General features: G+C 38.0%; 1 protein-coding gene across 9 annotated transcripts in view; it reads left to right on the top strand.

The window, feature by feature from the left end:
• Positions 1–25216, top strand: part of LOC138757434 (tyrosine-protein kinase Tec-like) — a 159489-nt gene that overhangs the window by 91563 nt on the left and 42710 nt on the right. For 8 of the 9 annotated variants that reach the window (XM_069924700.1, XM_069924703.1, XM_069924704.1 and 5 more), the window contains 5 exons: positions 5177–5258; positions 14490–14618; positions 15420–15457; positions 22383–22576; positions 24260–24325. In XM_069924700.1, the coding sequence (XP_069780801.1) occupies positions 5177–5258; positions 14490–14618; positions 15420–15457; positions 22383–22576; positions 24260–24325 (509 nt within the window). Of the gene's footprint in view, positions 1–5176; positions 5259–12203; positions 12310–14489; positions 14619–15419; positions 15458–22382; positions 22577–24259; positions 24326–25216 lie in introns of those variants that run through there. The other variant, XM_069924708.1, reaches the window with a different exon arrangement.

The following is a 25216-nucleotide window of genomic DNA, read 5'->3' on the forward strand; positions in this document are numbered from 1 at the left end:
AGCACCAATCCATGAAGAACATCACTAGTCATAGACCTCCAGTCTGAGAAACAATGATCCACCACTACTCTCTGGCTTCTCCCATGTAGCCAATGTTGAATCAGGTTGACTTACCTCCCTTTGAATACTTAGCTTCTGAACCTTTCTGACTAAACTCCCATGTGGGACCTTGTCCATTTCTAAAGTCAAGGTAGACAACATCCACAGCCTTTCCTAAATCAATTTTCTTGGTAATCTCCTCGAAAATCACTGTAAGATTGGTTTAACATGACTTACCTCACACAAGGCCATGTTGTCTATCCCTAAGCAGTCCCTTGTATACTCGAACCCAAAGAGCACCTTCCAATAACTTAACTACTACTGACATCAGGCTTACAGGTCTATAATTTCCAGGGTTAATTTTGGAGCTTTTTTTTAAACAACAGAACAATATGAGCAATCCTTCATAGCTAAGGACATTTTAAATATTTCTGCCACGAGTCCTGCAATTTCTGTAGTTGTGTCCCTCAAAGTCTGTGGGAATATCTTGTCAGGCCCTGGAGATTTATCCACTTTTATTTGCTTTAAGACAGCAGGCACCTCCTCCTCTTTGATCTGTATAGGTTCCATGATCTCGCTGCTTATTTTCCTTATTTCCTTAGACTCTGCCAGTTTTCTGAGTAAATACAGATGCAAAAATACCATTTAAGATCTCCCCCATCTCTAGTGGCTTCATACATAGCCAACCTCTGATCTTCAAGGGGACCAATTTTGTCCTTTACTATCCTTTTGTTCATAAATACCTGTAAAAACCCTTAGGATTTTCCTTCACATTGTCTACCAAAGCCACCTCATTCTTCCTTTTGCCAACCTGATTTCATTCTTGAGGTTTTTCTTGCACTTTTTATATTCCTCAAGTACCTCATTTGGTCCATGTTGCCTATACCGGTTATACACCACTCTCTTCTGCTGAAGCAGATCCCCAATACCCCTCGAAAACCAAATTTCCCTATGCCTGCTAACTTTGCCTTTAACCCTGACAGGACTTACAAACTCTGTACGCTCAAACTTTCACCTTTGAAGGTCCTCCACTTATCTCGTCCTTTCCAAAATATAACAACTCACAATCTGTGCATTCTAAATCCTTTCTCATTTCCTCATAATTGCCCTTTCTCCAATTTAGAATCTCAACTTGAGGCCCAGATTTATCTGTCTCCATAATTAACTTGAAACAAATGGCATTATGATCACTAGACCCAAAATGTTCCACTACATATACCTCTGTCACCTGTCCTGTCTCGTTCCCTAATAGGAGATCCAGTGTTGCACTCTCTCTAGTTGACACCTCTATATATTGATATATATTAAAAAAAATTCCTGAACTCATTTGACAAACTCCAAGCCATCCAGCCCTTTTAAATTAGGGAAGTCCCATTCAATATGTGGAAAATTAAAATCTCCTACTATCACAGCTTTATGTTTCCTGCAGCTGTCTGCTATCCCTGTACACGTTTGCTCTTCCAATTCTTGTTGCCTATTGGGTGGTCAATAATACAAACCCATGAATGTGATCATACCTTTTCCGTTCCTCAGCTCCACCCATATAGCATCAGTAGGCAATCCCTCTGGCCTGTCCTGCCTGAACACATCTGTGATATTTTGCCTGATGAGTAATGCCATTTCTCCCCCTTTCATTCCTCCATTTTATCCCATCTGAAACAACGAGAGCCAGGAAACTTGAGATGTCAGTCTTGCCCCTCCTGCAACCAAGTTTCACTGATGGCCAGAATGTCATAATTTCTCATGCCAATCCATGCTCTAAGCTTGTCTGTCTTTCCTACAATATTTCTTGCATTGAAATAGATGTTCCTGAGAAAATTGCCATCATATACAACCCTTTGACTCTAACGTTACATACAATCTTCACTTCATCTTTTTACCCCTCCACTCCCCTATCTACTTTGCACTGTGGTTCCAACCCCCTGCAAATCTGGTTTAAACTCCTTGGAGCAGCACTAGCAAACCTTACCGAAGGATATTAGTTCCCCTCCAGTTCAGGTGCAAACCAACCCATCAAAACAGGTCCCACCTTCCCTGGAAGAGGTCCCAATGATCCATAAACTCTTTCACCTGCACCATGTCTCTAGCCATATGTAAGCTGCATTATCTTCCTATTTCTTACCTCATTAACATGTGGTATAGGTAGTAATCTTGAGATCACAACCTTGGAGGTCCTGTCCTTCAACCTAGTGCCTAACTCCCTGAACTCTCTTTCCAGGACATCCTCACACCTTTCCTACCCACGTCATTGGTTCCTATATGGATCACAACATCTGGCTGCTTACCCTCCCTCCTGAGGCCGGCATGAACCTGATCTGAGATTCCTCACCCTGGCAGCAGTGAGGCAATATACCATCTGGGATACTCTACCCCTTCCAATGAGCCTCTTATCTCTCCCCCTAACTATGGAATCACCTATCACTACAGCTCGCTTCTTCTGTTCCCTTCCCTTGTTAGCCACAAGACCAGATTCCATGCCAGAGACATGTCTGCCGTGCCTTGTGCCTGGTAGGACTCCCCCCACCCCCCCCCCCCCAACAGTATCCACAATGGTATACTTGTTATTGAGGGGAACAGCTTCAGGGTTATTCTGCACTGAGTCAGTTCCCTTTCTCTCCCCTAACTGTCACCCACTTGCCTTCCTCCTGTTTTCTAGGTATGACATTGTCCCTGTAACTCCTGTCTTTCACCCTCTTTGCCTCCTGAATGATCTGGAGTTTATCCAACTCCAGCTCCTGTTCCCTAACTTGGTTAGTAAGGAGCTGCAGTTGGACACACATCATGCAAAAGGAGCATGTCTCTGACTTGGCTGCCATTCCCACTATCTATGAAATAGAGAAAAAAAAAGTTAAGAAAACTTGTCCTTACCTTGCCTCAACTCCTGTCAAGAATCTTAAGGGTTAATGTTCAAACTTCTGGTTACATTTTAGATCACCCCTTTCCTGACTCCAGTGACTACAAATATTTATTTAAAAGTGAAGGCTCTTGGTTGTTATTAACTGTTTCACCAGCTTCCCCATTGATCCTTAATGAAGATATGCCAACACCACTAGCCCTCTATCCCTTCCATAAACTTTACCTTATGTTTGCGGGAATTCAGGTTATAGAACATCGAAAATTATAGCCCTTTGGTCCACGATGTTGTGCTGACCTATAAAAACCTACTTTAAAAAAAGAAATCTTTCCTACCTCAAAACCCTCTATTTTTCTTTCATCCATGTGCCTGAATCTTTTAAATGTCCCAATTGTACCAGCCTCCACCACCACCCTGGCAATGCATTTTAGGCACCCATTACTCTCTGTGTAAAACAAAAGCTTACCCCTAACATCTCTGCTCAACTATCCCCCCCCCCCCCCTTCACTTTGTACAGATATCTTCTATTGTTTTCTAATCCTGCCCTGGAAAAAGGTGCTGGTTGTCCACCCTATCTATGTCTATGCCTCTTGTAGATCTCTATGAAGTCACCTCTCATTTTTCTTCACTCCAAAGAGAAAAGCCCTAGCTCTGCTCACCTTGCCTCATAAGACATGTTCTCAAATCCAAGCAACATCCTGATAAATCTCCTGCATCTTCCACATCCTTCCTGTAATAAGATGACCATAACTGAACACAATATTCCAAGTGTGGTCTAACCAGAATTTTAAAGAGCTGCCACATTACCTCTTGACTCTTAAACTCAATCCCCCAACTAATGAAAGTCTGCATACTATCAGTCTTCTTAATTAACCTATCAACCTGTGCAGCAACCTTGAGAGATCTATGGATTTGGACTCCGAAGTCCCTCTGTTCTTCCACACATTTAAGACTCCTGCCATGTACTCTGCCTTCAAGTTTGATCTTCCAAAATGTGTCACTTCACACTTTTCTCCAGAATGAGCCAGATTTGCCACTTTAATGCCCAAGTCTCTATCCTGTTGTAACCTACAACAACCAAGGTTAGGTTGAACCAAACTCCTCTTTATTTTCAAATCTGAGCCTGCTAACACTAGCCGACCCACAATTGAATAGCTTACAAATCTACATTCAAGTCGCACTACATAAGGAAATGTATTGCATGTTTGCATGCATTCAATTTTTACTGGTCTCTTACACCTCCACTTTTGATAACCATTTTAATTCTATATGTGATAATTCCATGAGATAATTAGTCCATTTTTGTTATGGCAGAACATTTTGTTAGTAGATTGACATATACTGTCATGCGTGGATGTTACAATTTAAAAAAAAGTTCTAGGTTTATTAGCATTTTGATGAATGGGGGTCAACCCAACTATAATTGGAGTATTAATATTTCTAAAGGCTTGTGGAATGAATCCTGAAGTGAAGCCGATGTTATTTTTCTGTGAATTTCATAGTCTTGTGACTCACAGTTCAGAGAATAACTACCACAGTTAATTTTCACGACATATGTCAGCTCCTCCACGTTTCCTTCTGCTCACAGCTTGTCCTTCATTACATTGTACAATGTACTGAGATTGATTAATTTTTGGATGTGTTAATCCAAAATTGTTTTCACCCTGCAAATACCTGGCTATTTTAATGTATATCCTGTTATGTGTGTAGCTACTGCAGGCTTGGCTGCAGTAAACTGTACTTCATAAAACAATTTTAATCCACTTTGTTTTTCTTAAAACCTTTTCTCTTGCTGCATAATTTTCTTTCTGTCACTTTTTTGTCTCTTTTTTTAAAAAGATGTTGAATTCTTAAATTTCATTGTTATTAAGTACACTCTGGCATCTTGTCCAAAGTACTTAATAAATGGTGAGAATAAAGATGGGCATGCTATCCTTCAATGCAGAATTGAATCACAGACTCCAAATATACATATCTGCTTACATCAAAAGTCCTGGAGTACCATACTGCATTAACTAGTTACAACTAATTTAAAGTAGAATAAAGTAGTATGTTAACAAAATGTTTAATAATAATGCATGATAGTTCTTCAGGATATCAGTGCTAAATACAATTTAACACTAATGTGATTGCATTGATATGATGCAGTTCATAAATACAGTTGACCGATTTTTGCATATTTTGCTCAGATGTTAAGTGTCCATTTTTAATGCCTCCTTTCCCTTTTTATAGTTTAAATTTACTTGCCTTATATCATTGTAAATTCTGTGCTTTTTGTTTCAGATTATATACGATTGCAATACCCTGTACGTTTTTGCTCCAAATGCTGATAGCAGAAGCTTGTGGGTGAAAACGCTCAAAGAAGGTATTATTTATTGGTGTTAATTGTCTTCTGCTAATTCTAACCCTTATTCACTAAGACAACCATGTTGCTTTTGACACTTTTTATAATCTGTCTACATATTAGTTCCTCACCCTCCTGATTACTATTGGGATGCCAAAAATGCAGTATTATCAGAATGATTCAGCCACCCATTAGGTTCTTTCTGAGAGCAGATGAGACATTATCCATGATTAGCAATGTTATGCCTTTTTCTCTTGTACGTCTTTCACTATTCCATTTAAAACCCAGGAACATTATGCTGCCAATCCAGTCCAGCTAGCAGTTATGTCCCTATAATAGCCACCACATCATAATTCTGGTAAGGTTAGTTTTGATTTCTCTTGAGCTATGCATGACCTGCACATTTAGAATTGTCATTAATTTTGTAAAGCAATACCTGACGAGTTACTGAACCAGATGCTGTGGTTGAGCCAAATTAGTTGATGAGTTATTTCATGCATTTATGTGATCACTTTGTTAGATATCATAGTTAAAGTATTTAGATGTCATAGTTTAAGTAAAATTACAGACTTTAAGAAAACAATAGAAAAATATACAAATTAAATATGTTTTAAAACTGCTTTTATAAAGATGTTCAATGTTTGGTTTCACTTATAGATTAATTTAAAAACTTCAAGGTTTCAGTTTCTAATGCTTAAAACTAATGACATGTAAATGTATTTTCATTTTAGTTCAGGAACTATTACAGTAAACCTAAATATGAGAAAATCGGTCGGAATTGTGATCTTAACAGGAGCTAACTGTGATATCATTAGCTAAAAATTGGGAATGGTGCAGAAAATTCAGGGTTTTAGTTATGGGTGATTTCAACTTCCCTAATATTAACTGGCACTTACTGACTGCAAGAGGGATAGATGGGGTAGTGTTTGTCAGGTGTGTACAAGAAAGATTTCTGACACAGTAGGTGTCTCACTGGGATAAGTAAAAGATGGTTTCAAAAAAAGGGAACCATGGCTGATGAAACAGGTGAAGGAATTAGTGAAGAGGAAGAAGGAAGCTCTATATTAGATGCAAGAAGCAAGAAGCAGGAAGGGCTCATGAGAAGTATATTGTAGACAGGAAAGAGCTTAAGAAAGGGCTTAGGAGAGCTTGAAGGGGGCATGAGAAGGCCTTAGCATGTAGAATTAAGGAGTACCCTATGGCAAACTATATGTATGTGAAGAACTGAAGGATGACAAGAATGAAGGTGGAGCCACTAAAGGATAAAGAAAACAGCATATGCCTGGAGGCAGAGGAGGTTGGGGAGGTCCTAAAAAAATACTTTTTTTGGTATTCACAAGAGAAAAGGATCTTGATCATGATGAGGTTGAAATTGAACAGGCCTGTGTGCTAGACATTGTGGAGATTAAGGAAGTGGAAGTGTTGGATCCTCTTAAAAACATCAAGATGATAAGTCCCCAGGGCCAGATGCAATATACCCAGGTTGTTGTGGGAAGTGAGAGAAGAGATAGTTGGGGCAATAGCTATGATCTTTGAATCCTCTTTGGCCACAGGGGAGGTGCCGGAGGATTGAAGAATGCCAAATACTTAAAAAAGGGAATAGAGAGAATTCTGGGAATTATAGACCAGTAAGCCTTTATGTCAGTGGTGTGCAAACTTATGGAAAGGGTCTATGAACATTTGGAGAAGAACAATCTACTCAAGGATAGTGAAGAGAAGGTTTTACCTAATGAGTCTAATAGAGATTTTTTGAGAAAGTAACAAAAGAAATTTATGAGGTTAGGGCGGAGGTCTTCATGGATTTTAGCAAGGCATTTGACAAGGTTCTCCACGAGAGATCCATCCAGAAAGTCATAAAGCACGCTGTTATGGAATACACATGTGTGTGATATCAGATAATAGCTTTGTATTGTGGGACATGGCAGAACCATTTTAGCTTAAATAAAAAATACAAAGGATTAACCACATCTCATATGAGTGTGTTCTACAGTGGGAGGAATATACAACAAATTGGCAATGAGGGGGAGATTTTAAACTGAAGCTACAATGCCTTTGAGCTGCTGAACAAAGGAGAAGCCAAAAATGGCAGAAGGACTATTTGAAGAGTACAAGGAATCAGAAAACTGGGATGAGTATGTTGAAAGATTCAATTTGTTTTGTACCACCTGGGGCATAAGAGATACAGAGGGCAATTTAATAAAGCAGGCAACCTTTCTAAGTGAGCTGGGAAGGAGGACATATAGCCTGATAAAATCCCTAGCGGTCCCCGCAAGCCTAGATTCTGTGTCGTATATGGGTTTGTGTGCCCTCATGGGAGGAAATCTGTCCCCAAGATCAATAGTGACAGCAGAAAGATACTAGTTTTGGACTAGAAAGCAAAAACCAGGTGAAACCATGAACCAATATATGGCTGAATTGCATAGGTTATTGAAAGCCTGTGAGTTTGGAATATTCTTAAATGAAGCTTTGAAGGACATGCTGGTCATCGGTTTGGCTGCTCGCAACAGTCAACAATGATTACTGATTAAACATTAATACTGCACATGAAATAGCACTGAGCTTCAAAACGACCAATTGCAACAAGGAGAACAGCTGGAACATCAAATAAAGAAAATGGAGTGCCAAGAATGTTTCCATTGTGGAAAAAGTAATCACAGTCCAGATAACTGTTTCTTGAAAAAAACCAAATATTACCTGTGCTGCAAAGAGGGGCACATTAAGTCCAGATGCCCAAAACAAAAAGGAAAATAAACAAAAAAAGGTTCACCCCAAGAAGGGAAATCCGAAGTCGAGAATTAAAACATGCAAGGAGGAAGAGGAAAGTTTTGACAAAAGTCCGAGCAAGTGGCTCTAAAGAGGACAAGGCAATGGAAGTAATGTATGTTAATAATGTGACAAACTGCAATTCAGAAATCTTGATTCCCATTAACATTCACAACAAATCAGTTCAGATGGAACTGGACACTGGGGCCACGGTGTCCTTAATGCCAAAGAGCTTAAAAACAAGAGAATTTTGTTTGTTTGACAAACTTGTTAGGATTCTTTGAGGATATAATGGGTGCGGTGGATAGAGGGGAACAGGTTGATGTTGTATATTTGGATTTCCAGAAAGCATTTGATCAGGTGCCGCACAAGAGTCTTATCAGTAAGTTACAGGAAAGTGGAGTCCGGGGAAGTATATTGGCATGGATCAAAAATTGGTTGTCTGACAGGAGGCAGAGAGTCGGGATAAGTGGGAGTCTTTCAGGTTGGCAGAGAGTGGTAAGTGGGGTGCCGCAAGGGTTGGTGCTAGGCCCACAACTGTTCATCATTTACATTGATGACTTGGAGGAGGGGACAAAATGTGGTGTAGCCAAGTTTGCAGATGACACCAAATTGAGTGGAAGAGCAAATTGTAATGAGGATGTGGAGAGTCTGCAGAGGGATATAGTAAAGCTGGATGAATGGGCAAAGGTCTGGCAGATGGAAGTACAATGTTAGTAAGTGTGAGGTTATCCACTTTGGCAAGAAAAATAAAAGAGCTGAATATCATTTAAATGGTGAAAAACTACAGCATGCTGTTGTGCAGAGGGACTTGGGAGTGCTTGTGCATGAATCACAAAAAGTTACCTGGAGTACTGTGTCCAGTTCTGGTCTCCATATTTGAGGAAGGATATACTAGCTTTGGAGATGGTCCAGAGGAGGTTTACTAGGTTGATCCCTGGGATGAAGGGGTTGACTTATGATGAAAGATTAAATCATCTAGGATTGTATTTGCTCGAGTTCAGAAGAATGAGAGGAGATCTTATAGAAACATATAGGATTATGAAGGGTATGGATAGGATAGATGTAGGAAGGTTTTTTGAGCTGGTCAGGGAAACTAAAATGAGAGAACACAGTCTCAAGATTCGGGGGAGTAGATTTAAGACAGAGATGAGGTAAAATAGTTTTTCCCAGAGAGTAGTGAATATTTGGAATTCTCTATCCTGGGAAGTGGTTGAGGCTGCTTCATTAAACATATTTAAAATTTGGTTAGATAAATTTTTACATGATAGAGGAATTAGGGGATATGGGGAGAAGGCAGGTAGGTGGAGTTAGGTCATAAATTAGATCAGCCATGATCTTATTGAATGGCGGAGCAGGCTCGATGGGCCATTTTTGGCCTACTCCTGTTCCTACTTCCTATGTTACTATGTTTCCCAATCTCAAGGTGGGAACAATCCGACAAGGTGTTGAAGTCAGTCACTGGAGAGATAATCAAAGTATTGGGAAAATGCAAGGTAGATATTGAATATAAGGGACAGACATCTAAAAGATTACTCCTTTACATCGTGGGTACAAAGGGACCCATTTTGTTTGAAAGAGATTGGATGTTACAAATCCAATTGGATTGGAATGACATTGGGGCAAAAACAAATGTACAGACTAAGTGAGAGAAAAAAATCAAAACTGGAGCAAGTGCTACAAATATACTAGATAGTATTTAGAAAAGGCCTGGGGAAAATTCAAGGAGTCCAGGACCGACTGCACTTGAAACTGGAGGCCAATTACAAATTCTTCAAACCAAGGACAGTTCCTTTTGTGATGAAGAAGAGAATTGAACCTGAACTTAACAGGCTGGAAAACTAAGGGATCATTGAGAAACTGCAAAACAGCAATCAGGCTGTCCCGATAGTTCCTGATGGTGAAATTTGTATTTGTGGTGACTGTAAGGTCACCATTAATCAAGCTCTGCAAGTACCCCAACATCCAATTCCCAGAAGACTTGTTTCAAACATTAAATGGTGGTAAGAAGTTCACAGATTTGGATTTATCACAAGCATATCAGCAAGTTGAATTGGATTCTGAGTCGAGAAAAAATGTGGCAGATGTAGCGGGAGTCCCACGCATACAACAGAATCACGCACAGCCACAACAGTTAAGCAAGCGCATTACCAGTTCACATAGTCTCCAATGACGTCCCAGTCCTCCAGCTGAGGTCAGGCACCAGCAATTAGGAAAAATGCGCGAATAAGAGGCTGTGCTTTTTATGGCACCCGACATCCGAGGCTGGAAAGTGATGTCACTACCGCATCCCAGAAGGCTCAGCATGAAATGCGCAGAGGGAACTATAAAAGCTGTGGTTAAGCACAATAAAGGTACTGATTCCTGACTCTACTGACTCCAGTGTCATTTATTGCCACTTGCGTAAGGTAGTGTCGTCAGATAGGCCACTACACAATCAATACTCACTTAAGATCGTTCACATATACCAGAATGCCATTCAGAACATCAACAGTACCTGTGATATTTCAATCGATAATGGATGAGTTGTTGCACGGAATAAATGTGGAATGTTACCTGGATGACATTATCATTACTGGTTGTGATGACGTGGAGCATTTGGCAAACCTGGAAAAAATACTAACTCAGCTGAAAGAAGCCAAGGTCAGAATATGCCAAGTCAAATGTGTGTTTATGGTACCTTCAGTAATATATTTGGGATTTACAATTGACAGTGAACGATGAACACAGCAGGTACAGAAACCGTCCGCAGGGCACCTTGCCCCACAAATAGAGTGGAATTACAGTCATTCTTAGGTTTGATGAACCATTATCAAGAACATATCCCCAACATATCCACATTGTGCAACCCGCTTAACCAACTACTAAAGAAGGATCAACAATGGTGTTGGACTACAGAAAGAGAGAAAACTTTCAATTAGTTGAAGAAAATGCTGACCTCTAAAGATAATGTTCTCATTCACTCCAACATAGAAAAAGAAGTGACCTGGTGGTTGATGCATCACCAGTGGGTTTAGAAGCAATATTGTCGCAGGTCACAGAAAAAGGAGAGCAACCTATAGCTTACACTTCTTGCTCTTTAAGACCCTGTAAATAGAATTATTCACAACCGGAAAAGAAAGGACTGCCATAATTTTTGGTGTCATAAGGTTTCATCAATACCTATATTGACAATAAGCTGCTGAGTTTAATCTTGGGCCCGAAGAAAGACATTCGGTATTAGCGGCCACAAAAATTCAAAGATGGGCATTGCAGCTCACAGCATACGATTTCAATTTAAAACAGTCCAGGGAAGGAAAACTGCCATGCAGATGCTATCTCTACCAGAGATAGAATAACTGGACAGCAGAGGCCACAACCATTAATCAAGAGCAACTTAGTTTTTGCTATAATTGGCAAATGTCAATCAGTAAAGAGGTACGAAAAGAGGTGACACTATCAAAAATCTTGTACTTCTCGTTAAATGGATGGCCCGAAGCTGAGAGGATTAGGCCCGAATTAAAACCTTATATGCAACACAACGAGATATTGATTGAAGAGGATTGTTTATTGTGGGGAACAAGAACAATCTTCTGAAGAAATGGTAAGCAAGCATGTTAGCTGAATAATCATCCAGAGATGGGTCCGACTGAGGTCCCAAGTGCACATGCATGTCTGGTGGCCGTCAATGGACATGGACATGTGAGAAGTTGTCACATTTGCCAAGAAATGCAACCTAAAGCACCCCAAGCTGAGGCGAACCCCTGGAAATGGCATTCACACCCCTGGAAATGGCATTCACACCCCTGGCCCCGAATTCACATGGATTTCACTTGTTGATTTATGGGTGAAAACTTTCAGATTGTGGTGGATGCGCCCTCTAAATGGCCTCCGGTATCTCAAATGCAGACAACAACAGCAGAAAAAAACAATTGAGAGACTATTTTTGCAAAGTATAGTTTGCCAATAGAACTTGTCTTTGACAATGCGTCTGGTGCTTTCAACCATTTCCTGCAAAAAAAACAATATAAGACACATTTTATTGGCACCCTATCATCCGAGTACCAATGGAGAAGCAGAAAATGTTATACAGACTTTTAAAAGAGGCCATGAAGGCCCAGAAGTCATCAAACATAATGTGACATCACAGGATCACAAATTTTCTGTTATCATACAGGACAACCCCGCACTCTACAACAAAACACACGCTGGCAGAACTGATGTTTGGTCGCAACTCTCTGCAGTACATTCAAACATAGGGCTTCGTATCCAGTGATCAGCATCTCTTGGTAGACCAACCAGAACTCCAGAAGTTGGACAACAAGTATTGGTGAGAGATTATGGAAAGAATAAAGTAAAATAAAGTGCTTCTGAAAAAATTGAGCCCATGTTCATATTCTGTAGTGGTGGGTAAATCACACATTGACCAATTGAGAGCAATAGATACTCCAGGGTCCATTTCCAAGGTGTACGATCTCTTTGACACACCAGATCCAGAGTGGATTTATGCCAATGAGAACACGTTAGATCTGACTCTGTTACTGGTTGCAGAGATACCCTCACTGTTGGGTACATGGGGAGTGATGAGCTGCCAACGGACATCCCAACTGTAACTACCCAATCTCTAGGGTCAGCCGATGAGGAAATGGTACTTGCTCCTCCAATACTGAAAGCCTCCCCGGAAATGGTACTTGGTCCTCCAAGACTGAAAGCCTCCCCGGAAAGACCAAAGGGTTCTCCCAAAAAGTCAAAAAGTCCTCCAAGTCTTCCATTTCCAAGGAGATCTCAACGCAAGAGGAATCCTCTGTTATATTTGAAGGACTATGTCCCATGATTGATTGAGAAGTACCAGGCCTAGTAATTTACTTGTTGCCACTGACTTATATTGTTGTTATTCTTAGTTTAGTTTTAGTTTTTTTGTGTTTATTTTGTGGGGGGGAATGTGTTATGGAACATGTATGCATGTTACATCAGATAACAGCTTTGTATTGTGGGATATGGTAGAAACATTTTAGATTAAATAAGGAACACAAAGAAGGAATATAGAACACACGGGGATCAGTGGAACCTTGGCTGTGTGGATAAAAAAATTGGCTTGTAGGAAGAAAGCAGAGAGTAGTAGTGGAAGGAAAGTATTCTGCCTGGAGGTTGATGACTAGTGGAGTGCCGCAAGGATCTGTTCTGGGACCTCTGCTCTTTGTGATTTTTATAAATGACCTGGATGAAAAGGTGAAAGGATGGGTCAGTAAGCTTGCAGATGATACAAAAATTGGAGGTGTTGTGGTTGGAGCTGAAGGTTGTCAAAGGTTAAAAGAGGATATAGACAGGATGCAGAGTTGGGCAGAAAAGTGACAGATGAATTTCAATCCTGATGAATGTGAGGTGATACAGGTTGGAAGGACAAACCAGAAGGCTGAGTATAGGTTTAATGGTTGGTTACTTAAGAGTGTGGATGAACAGAGGTACCTTGGGGTTCAAATCCATACATCCCTCAAGGTCGCCAAACAGGTTGATAGGATAGTTAAGAAGGCCTATGGGATGCTGGGATTCATTAATAGGGAGATTGAGTTCAGGAGTAGAGAGGTTATGTTGCAACTCTACAAATATATGGTGAGACCACACTTAGAGTATTGTGTTCAGTTCTGGTCACCTCATTATAGGAAGGATGTAGAATCTATGGATAGGGTGCAAAGGAGATTTACCAGGATGCTGCCTGGATTGGGAAACAAGTTTTATGAGGCAAGGTTATCAGAGCTGGGACTTTTCTCTTTGGAGTGTAGAAGGATGAGAGGAGACTTGATAAGAGGTCTACAAGATTATGAAAGACATAGATAGGCTGGCCAGACAGCACCTGTTTCCCAGAGCAGGATCAGCAAACACCAGAGGACATGTGTACAAAGTTAAGGGAGGGAAGTTTAGGGGAGACATAGAAAGTTATGGGTGCCTGGGGATGGTGGTAGAGGCTGAAACATTGGGGGCATTTAAGAAACTCTTAGATAGGCACATGGTTGAAAGAAAAATAGAGGGTTATGGGGTAACAGAGGGTTTAATACTTTTTTTTAAGGAAGGGATATACAGGTAAAGGTAAAAGTTAAAGGTTCCACACATGAACTTCTTTAACTTTGTCTACCGGTCGGCACAACATCGAGGGCAACATGAGGGGAAATTTCTTTACGCAAAGGGTGGTAGGGTTGTAGAATGAGCTTCTGGCAGACGTGTTTGAGGCGGGATCATTGGTTACATTTAAGGATAGACTGGATAGTTACATGGAGAGGAGGGGACTGGAGGGGTATGGACCGGGTGCTGGTCAGTGGGACTAGGAGGGTGGGGATTTGTTACAACATGGACTAGTAGGGCTGAACTGGCCTGTTCTTTGCTGTAAGTAGTTATATGGTTATATGGCCAAAGAGCCTGTACTATGCTATATTGTTCTAAGATTATGATCAAGTCAGCAATCATCATTCTTTGAGGTTAATCTGTATCTTCTTTGATATTTTGTTTTGAAAATAGAAATACAAAATAATGAATTGATAATGCCAAAATATCATCCAAATTTATGGACAGAAGGATCATGGCAATGCTGCAGGCAAGCAGATAAACTTGCTCCAGGCTGTGAGGAATATAACCTTTTTGGCAAGCGTAAGGCTGGTTTCTCATCTCTGTCTGTGATTATTGTGGTATTTTAAATTGATGAACCTTTAATTGCTGTTTGTTGCTAAGGTTTCTTATTCTGGTATTAGTCATGTTCTCTATTACCATTTGTGCATATCTAATCAATCTCAGTGAAAAGGTATTGAGCTTAATTTTGTTACTACATTTAATAAAATCTCTGAGAAAATTTACATATATTTTGTAATATTGCTGGATATTTGAAAATGTGTATTTACCCATTGAAATCAAGCTAATAATTTAGAAGCCTTGATTCATTTTCTTATGATTTATGATGTGGCTTTCTTTTTTTAAATCCTATTTTTCCTGGTCTTTTATTGGGCTCAGAGGGAATTATCTGCTGGCACACAATACCCTAGCCATAAAGCCGAGAGTCATCCTGAAAATAAACTCTGACTTAGTAGCTGCATGTAAAATCATCTGCTACTATTGATCATTAACATACTCAAGGAGATATTGTTTCATGTGTTCAGCCAAATGTTCTGTCAATGGTACTCTTAATGCTTCCAGATTTTCTAAAATCTAATATTGAGTCAAACATTGATCTTGATATTTGATCAAATATAATCTTGATCAAATTGAAAATTTTTTGAATAAGCATTGAAATTGGTTAGTTTGAATAGGAATTTCATTGATATAAGCTGCAATGACAAAAGGAACTTTTATCAATTTCTGAACCAAATTATTCTGACTACATTTTATGTTCTTTATTGACTTCTGTTGGGGATTGCTTAAATTTTTTTGAAAACAACATTTTTTTTTCTCTTTTAGTTACTCGAAAACCACTTCCACCAACACCAGAGGACATGGTAAGAAATTGAAAAGAGACAAATCTATATTAATGCAGTTTTTTTCAAATGTCCTATTGTGACAGAAACTCACTGATAGTAACAAAAATAAACAATCTGGAGAATTGAATCATATTGTTAAACAAACATGATCTTTGTCAGACTATCTAATTTTTGAATTATAGAAGTGGTTTCACTAAAATAGCATAGGAAAATAATCCCTTTGTGTCTGTTCAGCTATTCATTGTGGCCATGACTAATCCTCTTTACATCCCTCCTCATATCCTTTCATGCTTGTGTACATGGAATTCTATCAATGTCCTCCTTAAATATATTCAGTGACTTGACCTCCTCAGAATTTGTGGTAGAAAGGACTACAGATTCAATTTTCAATGTGAGATCATTGTTATATTCGTAAGTACAATATATAGATGCACAAAAATTCTAACTTGACTACAGACAAACACATAAACTACAATAGTAAAAAAATGTAAATTATCACAAGACAGAAAAAGAGAATAAATACAATTTCAATTAGTGCAAGAAAATAAAGTACCAATTCAGTAGTGCAGAAAGATCTTTGGTGGTCCTGGAATAGTTAATGGTTAGGGTTAGATCCAAAGCATACCACCTCATCTGTGAAACGTGGTGGTGAGGGTGTTATGCCCTGGGCATGAATGACTGTCACAGCTACTGGCACCCTTATCTTCATTGATGATGTAACTGCTGATGGCAGTAGCAAAATAAATTCTTATGTGTATAGATATCTTGTATGTTCATGTTTGATCAAATGCCTCCAAACTCATTGGACAGAGCTTCATCCTGCAGCACAGGGGCAAATAAAGTAAAAAATAGTATCTTTGTCCCAAATATTATGGAGGGCACTGTATAAATATAAATTAGTTTGAAGGATGTCTGTGACCTGGTAAGTAAGTTGTTTGATAAGGATATCTGTGACCTGGTAAGTAAGTTGTTTGATAAGGATGTCTGTGACCTGGTAAGTAAGTTTGCAGATGACACAAGAATTGGTGAAGTTGTAGATAGTAGGGATGGTTGTCCCAGAGAACATATGAACATAGATAAAATGGGAAGTCAAGTGGAGTGGTGGCAGATGGAATTTATTCCAGTTAAATGTGAGTAAATGCATTTTAGGTCACCTAATGCTGACTAGACAAAAATAGTCAATAGTAGGGACTTTGGTAGAGTTGATGTATAGAGAAACCATGGGGTTCAGATTACAGATTTTCAGATTTATTGTCAGAGTACATTCAACCCTGTGATTTTTTTTTCTGAGGGTGAGACAAAATTACCACTTATTGATAGTGCAAAAATATCTGTACACAACATACACAAGTGAACAACAAATGTAAACACACTGTGCAATAGAGTAAGGAAAAAAATAATGAAGTGTAAAAGTAAGAGTCTTTAAATGAGTCTCTGATTGAGTTTATTGTTGAGGAGTCTGATGGTGGAGAGGGAGCAGCTGTTCCTGAACCTGGTGATGTGAGTCTTGTGGAACCTATACCTCTTTCCTGATAATAGCAGAGAAAATAGAGCCTGTGCTGGATAGTGTAGATCCTTGATGATTGCTGCGGTTCTGTGACGGCAGTATTCTCTGTAGATGTTCTCAGTGATGGGGAGGGTTTTGCCTGTGATTTCTTGTGCCCATAATCTTTTGCAGGGCTTTACGCTTGGGGGTATTGGTGTCCCCATGAACAGTCTGTGATGCAACTAGACAGCACACTTTCCACTACATATTTGTGAAAATTTGCCAGTGTTTCTGCAAACTCCTGAGGAAGTAGATGTGCTGATGTGCAAGTTCATAGCTCTCTGAAACTGTTTTGATGGGTGTATAGGATGCTGAAGATGTGTTTAGCTTTCATCCCTTCATCGGCAGGGTGTGCAACTGTACAAGACATTAGTAAAGTATCACTTAGAATATTGTTTGCAAATCTGTTTGCCACACTAGTGCTATAAATAGTACAAAATGAGATTCACCAGGATGTTGCCTGGAATGAAGGGCTTTAGTTCAGAGATATTGGATAGGCTTTTTGTTTCTCACAGCTCAGGAAGATGAGGAGTGAACATGTGTAGGTTTATAAAATTATGAGTGAAATAAATAGGGTAGGGGAGTCTAAAGTGGAGGATATTAGTTTAAGGCGAGAGGGAAGAAAGGAAATTTGAGAGGCAAGTTTTCACACAGAAATGTGGGTATATGGAACAAGCTGCCAGAGCAGGTAGAGTTGGGTTAGAAACAGCATTTTAGAAAACATTTGAACAGGTGGATGGATGGAAAGGGAATAGAGGGTTATGGGCCAAATGCAGGAAAATGCAATTAGACTAGATAGGTATCTTGATTTCACTCTCTCTCACACTCACACACACACATTTTAATTAATGTAAAAAAAACAAGACTCCTTTTCAAAGTTCATTTGCCATAATAGATCCAGCAGGGAGGTATGTAATGATAAAGTGTCAGATATACTCAGAATTTTGGAATTTGCTCAATATATATGCACCTAACGAGGAGGATCAAAAGTTTATACAGGATATTTTTTTGAAGATTGCAGACACACAAGGAAATATATTGATAGGAGGGGATTTTAACCTTAATTTCGATCCAATGTTGGATAAAACTGGACAAAAGACAAGCAAAGAGAATAAATTAGCCAAATTTTTGGTTAAATCAATGCAGGAAATGAAACTTATGGATATATGGAGGAGGCAACACCCAAGAGAGAAGGAATATTCATATTATTCGAGTAGGCATAAAACATACTCAAGGATTGATATGTTTTTGTTGTCGGCCCATATTCAAGGGAGAGTATAAAGCTAGACTACTATCAGATCATTCACCCTAGTTATGAACAAAAGAACTGGAGGACGTTTCACCAAGAACATATAAATGGAGGTTAAACTCCATGCTACTTAAAAGGCAGGAATTTAGAGAGTTTATTGAACACCAAATTAAAACATATTTTGAAATAAACACAGAATCAGTGAAAGACAAATTTATATTATTAGACGCAATGAAAGCTTTCATTAGAGGGCAGATAATAAGTTATGTAACTAAGATGAAAAAAGATTACAAATGGGAAATAGAGCAGTTGGAAAGGGAGATAGTAAATACAGAAAAGGAACTAGTAAAAAGGGATGATATAAAGAAAAAGAGAGAATTGGCAGACAAAAAAATAAAATATGAAACATTACAAATGTACAAAGTGGAGAAGAACATAATGAAAACAAAGCAAAAGTTTTACGAACTGGGAGAAAAAACACAAAATATTAGCCTGGCAACTTAAAACAGAACAAGCTAAAAGAACTGTATTGGTATCAAGGATAGAGGACAAACAAATTACATATAACCCAACAGAGATTAAAACTTTAAGGAATTTTATGAACAATTATACCAGACTGAGAACGAGGGGAAAGATGATAAAATTGAAGAGTTTTTAGCTAAAATTGAACTGCTGAAATTGCAAGAAGAGGAACAAAACAAACTAATAAAACCATTTGAAATAGAGGAAGTACAGGATATATTAAAAAAGTTGCCAAACAATAAAACACCAGGAGAGGATGGATTTCCAATAGAATTTTATAAAACATTTAAAGAGTTATTAATTCCTCCTCTCCTGGAAGTAATGAACCAGGTAGAAGAAACACAAAACTTGCCAGATTCCTGTAAGACAGCAATAATTACAGTAATACCAAAGAAGAGGAAGAATCCATTAACACCAGCATCATATAGACCAATATCTCTACTTAACTCAGATTATAAGATAATAACGAAATTATTAGCAAACAGATTGGCCGATTGTGTACCAAAAATAGTAAAACAAGATCAAACTGGATTTATTAAGAAAAGACGAACAGCGGATAATGTCTCTAAACTTATTAATCTAATTCATGCAGTTCAAGGAAATAAGAAACCAACAGTGGCTGTTGCTTTAGATGCAGAAAAAGCCTTTGACAGAGTAGAGTGGAACTACTTATTTAAAGTATTACAGAAGTTCAATCTACCAGAAAAATATATAAATTGGATTAAAGCATTGTATAATGGACCATTGGCGAAGGTAGCAGTAAATGCATATGTTTCTAACCAATTTAAATTAAGTAGGTCAACTTGACAGGGATATCTATTATCCCCCTCATTGTTCGCCTTAGCAATAGAACCATTGTCAGAACTGATAAGAATAGAAAATAAAATAAAAGGGATAAAAATAAAGAAGGAATATAAAATCAGCTTTTTTGCAGATGACATCATAGTATACCTAACAGAGCCAGAGATATCAATAAAAGAATTACATAAGAAATTGACGGAAAATGGAGAAATATCAGGGTACAAGATCAACGCAAAGAAAAGTTAAATGATGCCAATGAGTAATGCGGATTATACAGAATTTAAAAAAAGAATCACCATTTAAATGGCAAGCACAAGCAATCCGATACCTAGGGATCAAGGTTAGATAATAACTTAAGCCACTTGTACAAACTAAATTATCAGCCACTAATAAAGAAATTGCAGGAAGACTTAGAACATTGGAAAGAATTACCACTAACGTTGATAGGGAGGGTAAACTGCATTAAAATGAATGTGTTCCCAAGGATGCAATACTTATTTCAAACGTTACCAATTCCCTTAACAGAGAAATTCTTTAATGAACTAAAAAGAATAATAAGGAAATTCTTGTGGAAAGGGAGGAAACTGAGGGTAGCGTTAGATAAATTAACAGAGAGGTATAACCAAGATGGTTTGCAGTTACCAAACTTTAGAAATTATTATAGAGCCACACAATTAAGGTATTTATCAGATTTTTACCAGACAAGAGAAAAACCAGACTGGACTAAGATAGAACTAGATAAAATAGGGGAGAAGGTACCGAAACATATACTTTATAAGTGGGGTGAAAAGCTGGTGCAATATAAAAGCTCACCAGTATTGCATCATTTACTTACGATATGGAAGAAGATCCACTTAGAAAGGAAAAAAACGAATTACCGAATACCAAAATTATTATTGACGCAAAATCCGCTAATCCATTGTACAATAGATAACCTTTCCTTTAGAGAATGGGAAAGAAAAGGAATTAAAAGAATAGAAAATTGCTTTTTGGGAAATAAGTTATTAACATTTGAATAGTTGAAGTACAAATATGGAATAACTCGTGGTACAATGTTTGCATATCATCAACTGAAAGCTTATTTAAAGGATAAATTGGGAAACAGATTGAGATTACCTGAAGGAAGCAGCTTTGAATATGTGATTACAGACACAATGATAATTAAAAGATTTATAACAAACATGTACATTAAGCTGCAAGATAAGGAAAATGATGAAATAAGCTATAAACCTAAACAAAAGTGGGAAAAGGATTTAAACATAAAGATAAAAAAATGAAACATGGGAAAAGTTAAATTCTGGAACTATGAAGAATACAATAAACACAAGGTTACGCATGATACCTTGTGTAATTGGTTACACAGGGTATATATCACTCTTCAAAAATTAAAAGAATGGGACCCAACATTATCAGATAGATGTTTTTGCTATAAGAAGGAAAAGGGAACAACAATATATGCAATTTGGGCATGTACGAAAGTGAATATGTTTTGGGAAGAACTAAATCAGGTATTAAATAAAATCACAAAAACTAACATACCAAAAATCCAGAGATCTTTCTTTTAAGTAACATAAGAACTAAAGAATTAGGCCTCAAATTAGATAAAGTGTTAAAAAGATTCATTATGATAGCCTTTGCAGAAGCAAAAAAATGTATAATGTCAACTTGGAAAATGTATTCCTGAGAATACAGCAATAGTACATGGAAATGAATAAATGTATTCCATTGGAAAAAATAACATATAATTTAAAAAATAAAGTCACATTGTTTGAACAAATTTGGGAACCATTCATGGAACATAACAGAGAGACCTTGCCTTGGACCTCCTTCCCCTTAAATGATAAGAAGACAAAACGACTTGATTCAGTGTGTAAAAATAGATGACGGATTTTTCTTGTTTATTTTCCTTTGTGTAAAGACATTGTTTTATGGTTTTATTGTATTGTATATGTTGAATATTTATTGGTTTTGGAGGGGGGTGGGAAGAGGAGAGGGAGGGAAAGGGGGAACAAAGGGAGAAAATGCTACTGTGTATATTTAATGAGAAAAGTTTGTACATATTTTGGTTGATATGGTTCACAGTGTGAAAAATAAAAAAATTATAAAAAAAGGTTCATTTGCCAGATTATATTTGTTAATTATGCAAATTGGTATTTGGATAGTTCAGAGCTGCTGATCTGTAATAAGTTCCATGGTATCAGTGAAAAAACTTCCGATTGAATTGTTCAAGTTTGTTAAGCAGTTAATTGATATTGATCAGTTTAATATGGACTGACTTCCATATAAACTATCTGCTTAATCCTATATGCCTTCTGTGGCCAATTTTTCAGTTTAATTCAGAGCTATACTTCTATCTTTTTCTCTACTTTGTCAAATATTTGAAAAACAGTTTTTTTTGTCTTTCAAATTAATGCTATGGAGTTGTATTATTAGTATGGCAAAAATGTGTTGTAATATCATCTGAATTTTCTCAGTCTGATCTTTTTGAGTCCGTGATTGTAATCTTCCGATGATTCTCAATCCAGATCTTAAAGCTTGAAAACATTTATTTTGATTTAACTGCTTAAGAGAAAACCAAACTGAGTTGAAATTCAAGTTATGTATGCAAATGTTAAATTAGAGCAACAAATTATGTTCCTGCTTTTCGAACCTTGGTGAGGGAAAATCTTTCCTGACCGAATGTGTTCATGTCTTCAATAATTTTTTTTTTCTACAGTATTCAAATAAAAATGGAGCAATTAACTCTAATAAGATTTTTGTGGCTTCTGATTCAAGGAAGTTACTTTTCATTGTCAAATATTCTGTCTTGTCCATCATGTGCACAGATACATAACAATCATCCAATAAAAAAGCCTTCATCACAAATGGATGAGGAGGAGGAGGAGGAGGCTGAAGCAGTTCTTGCATTATATGACTTTGAGGCATTAGAGTCCCATGATTTAAGTCTAGTTAAGGGTGAAGAATATGTGCTGATAACAAAGTCAGATGTGCATTGGTGGAAAGCAAAAGATAAAAATGGGTAAGTGTTTTTAATGGCTCTTGTAATTTAAATACCGAATAATGTATTTGAGTTTGGCCATGACTTGAACATGACTCAATTCTATATTAAATGTCAATTTTAATAGTTCTGTTGCAATAACTCTGTTTCACCTTCCATGGAAGTTATTTGAACAATTGTTCCCAACTTTTGTTTTTTGTTGCTTCAGGGTGTCTGCATCTGTGCTACTTTATTTAAGTCGAAGTTATCATTGGGAAATATTTTCGCAAAAATAAAAAAACTCCTATAATCCACCACTACCAAACTTTTCTGAACCCTTGGATATTACGCTCATGTGCTTTTAATTCAATTTTTCTTTTTTGTTGTTGATTTCATGCAGAAGAACAAGACATATTCTTGCGAACTGGTTAAAGGGAGTGCAGGAAATGCCCACCCACCAGTAATTTTAAATGGAGCATGGCAAATGGAGCCAAAATGAGTTAAAGGGAGTATTGAATCAGAACTCCAGTGAGCTTAAACATGAGCAGGTCCTGGTCACTGTAACAACAGCGTGGGAACCAGGACCTGCTAAGCTGACACTGAATCAAGATTTCCAATCAGACAGGAGTTCTACTCATTATTCTGTGTATTAAGCTAGTTATTCCTTCCTATACTGAATAGATTTTGAAGATGTATTCCATAGAATGTGATTGTACACTTCCAAAATGAATATAAAATGATACAATATTACAGTAGTGCTCTCTTCTCAGCATCTAAAATGAAAATTGGGAGCAGAGGGCAAGAAATTTGTGTGCACAGTTCTTGACTACCCACAAAAAAATCTGTTATTAAAAAGAGGGATAACCCAAGGTAGAATAATTCTGCATGCAATCTTGGATGGCTTGTTGCCCATAAGGATATTTGTCTTTTCAGTTATTTGGAAGAATTTTCATCTTTTTTAGTACTTTATTTTCTGGCAAAATCTTCTCTAAAAGACATTAGTAGTGCAGTAGACAGAACACACACACACACACACACTCACACTCACACTCACACTCACACACACACAGGCCATTACATCCCAGAAGACCATGCTGCCCAATTAACCCACATCCCCGTTTTTTTTCGAATGGTGAGAGGAAACCAGAGCCACTGGGGAAAACCCATGCAGACACGGGGAGAACATACAAACTCCTTACAGACAGCATGGGATTTGAACCCTGATCGCTGGCACTGTAAAGGCGTTGTGCTAACTGCTACACCAACCATGCTGCTTCTCACTAGTCTGAAAAATTACATTGCCTTACTTTTAGAACAAATCAGGATTGACAAACCCCATTTTCTCTGAATCAGCACTATTTCAAGGGCTAATGTTGAAACTATATTTGTCCTCACAGAATTGTGACCACCCAAGACTCTTAATATTAGTATATTTCTTGACTGCTATTCCATTGAAGTGATGGTCACGCTTGCACTTAGCCCCCTAGTTTCAAGATCATGACTGGCCGCTGCAGTTGATTGCCACACATCCCATATTTGCTGCTCACCACTGTGTTAGGGAGGTGACCTAGATTCCTGGAAAGGAAACTTCATTTACTTTGAGCCTACAGAAGTATGCAGGATTGGCAGTTTTAGAGTTCTACAGTTTACAGTTTTAGACATATTAAGGATAAATGCTAATGGTGCTTTTATCATTAGAATCTTTAATTTTTTATTCCTTTGCAGATGTGAGGGTTACATACCAAGCAACTATGTAACTGAAAAGAAATCCAGCACTTTAGAAAAATATGAGTAAGTTATTCAGTCTTCTAAATAGGAGTCATATTGAAGAATGTTTGTGTTTTGTGTTAATTACCCAAGATTTGACCCAGGGTTCAATTCCTACTCCAGCCAGATGTGTGCAAAATCTAGGCCAACAATTTTTCTGTTGTATAATTCACAATGTATATTTTCACCCATTATCTCAAAGGTGAGGTGTTTTGCCATTTATGTTATTGCTGCTTATGTAAGCAAATTGACTGCTACAACTTTGTGCTTTATAATAGTCATTAAACATGAAAAGGACTTTTTGGTTTTAAGATGTTTGGAACATTATGAACTTGTAAAAGTTCCCATACAGATGAGAGTCATCTGTTTCCTCCCTTGGTATTGCAGCCTACATTCTTTGTCCTCTCTCTTATTTCCCCTCCTTTTTAATCCTTACTCATTTCTTTCCTTTAATCCCATCTTCCAACCCACCTTTTCTTTTTTCATAATGACTCCGGCATCAGTTCTCTAACCGTTTGTCTCTTTCTAACTCCTTTTGTATCTCTCTTCCCACCAGATCTTTGATCCCCTTGATTCTTTTCCCCCTCTTACTTTAATTTTACCTTTTGTTTCCCACTTCTTTTGTACCTCTAGGCATTGTGTATGCGATAGAACTTGACAAAGAAATGAAGCTGACTGCACGCAGAGCAAAGCAAGGTACTAGTAGGGTGGAAGGCCCTTTGGCAGGAGGGTAAGCAGATAGCAGGTGCCCAACCTGAACCTCAGCAAAGAAAGTTCACAATGCATGTGTTTCAATCAGGTTATTCTCACTAAGATCTATATCAGTGATGTAGTCACACCTATCATTTCTTAGTCTCAGAGAAATATAGTACAAAAAGAGGCCCTTCTCCCCAGAAAATCTATGCTGGCCATCAA

Source organism: Narcine bancroftii, chromosome 3 (genome assembly GCF_036971445.1).
Source record: "Narcine bancroftii isolate sNarBan1 chromosome 3, sNarBan1.hap1, whole genome shotgun sequence".
NCBI lineage: Eukaryota > Metazoa > Chordata > Chondrichthyes > Torpediniformes > Narcinidae > Narcine > Narcine bancroftii.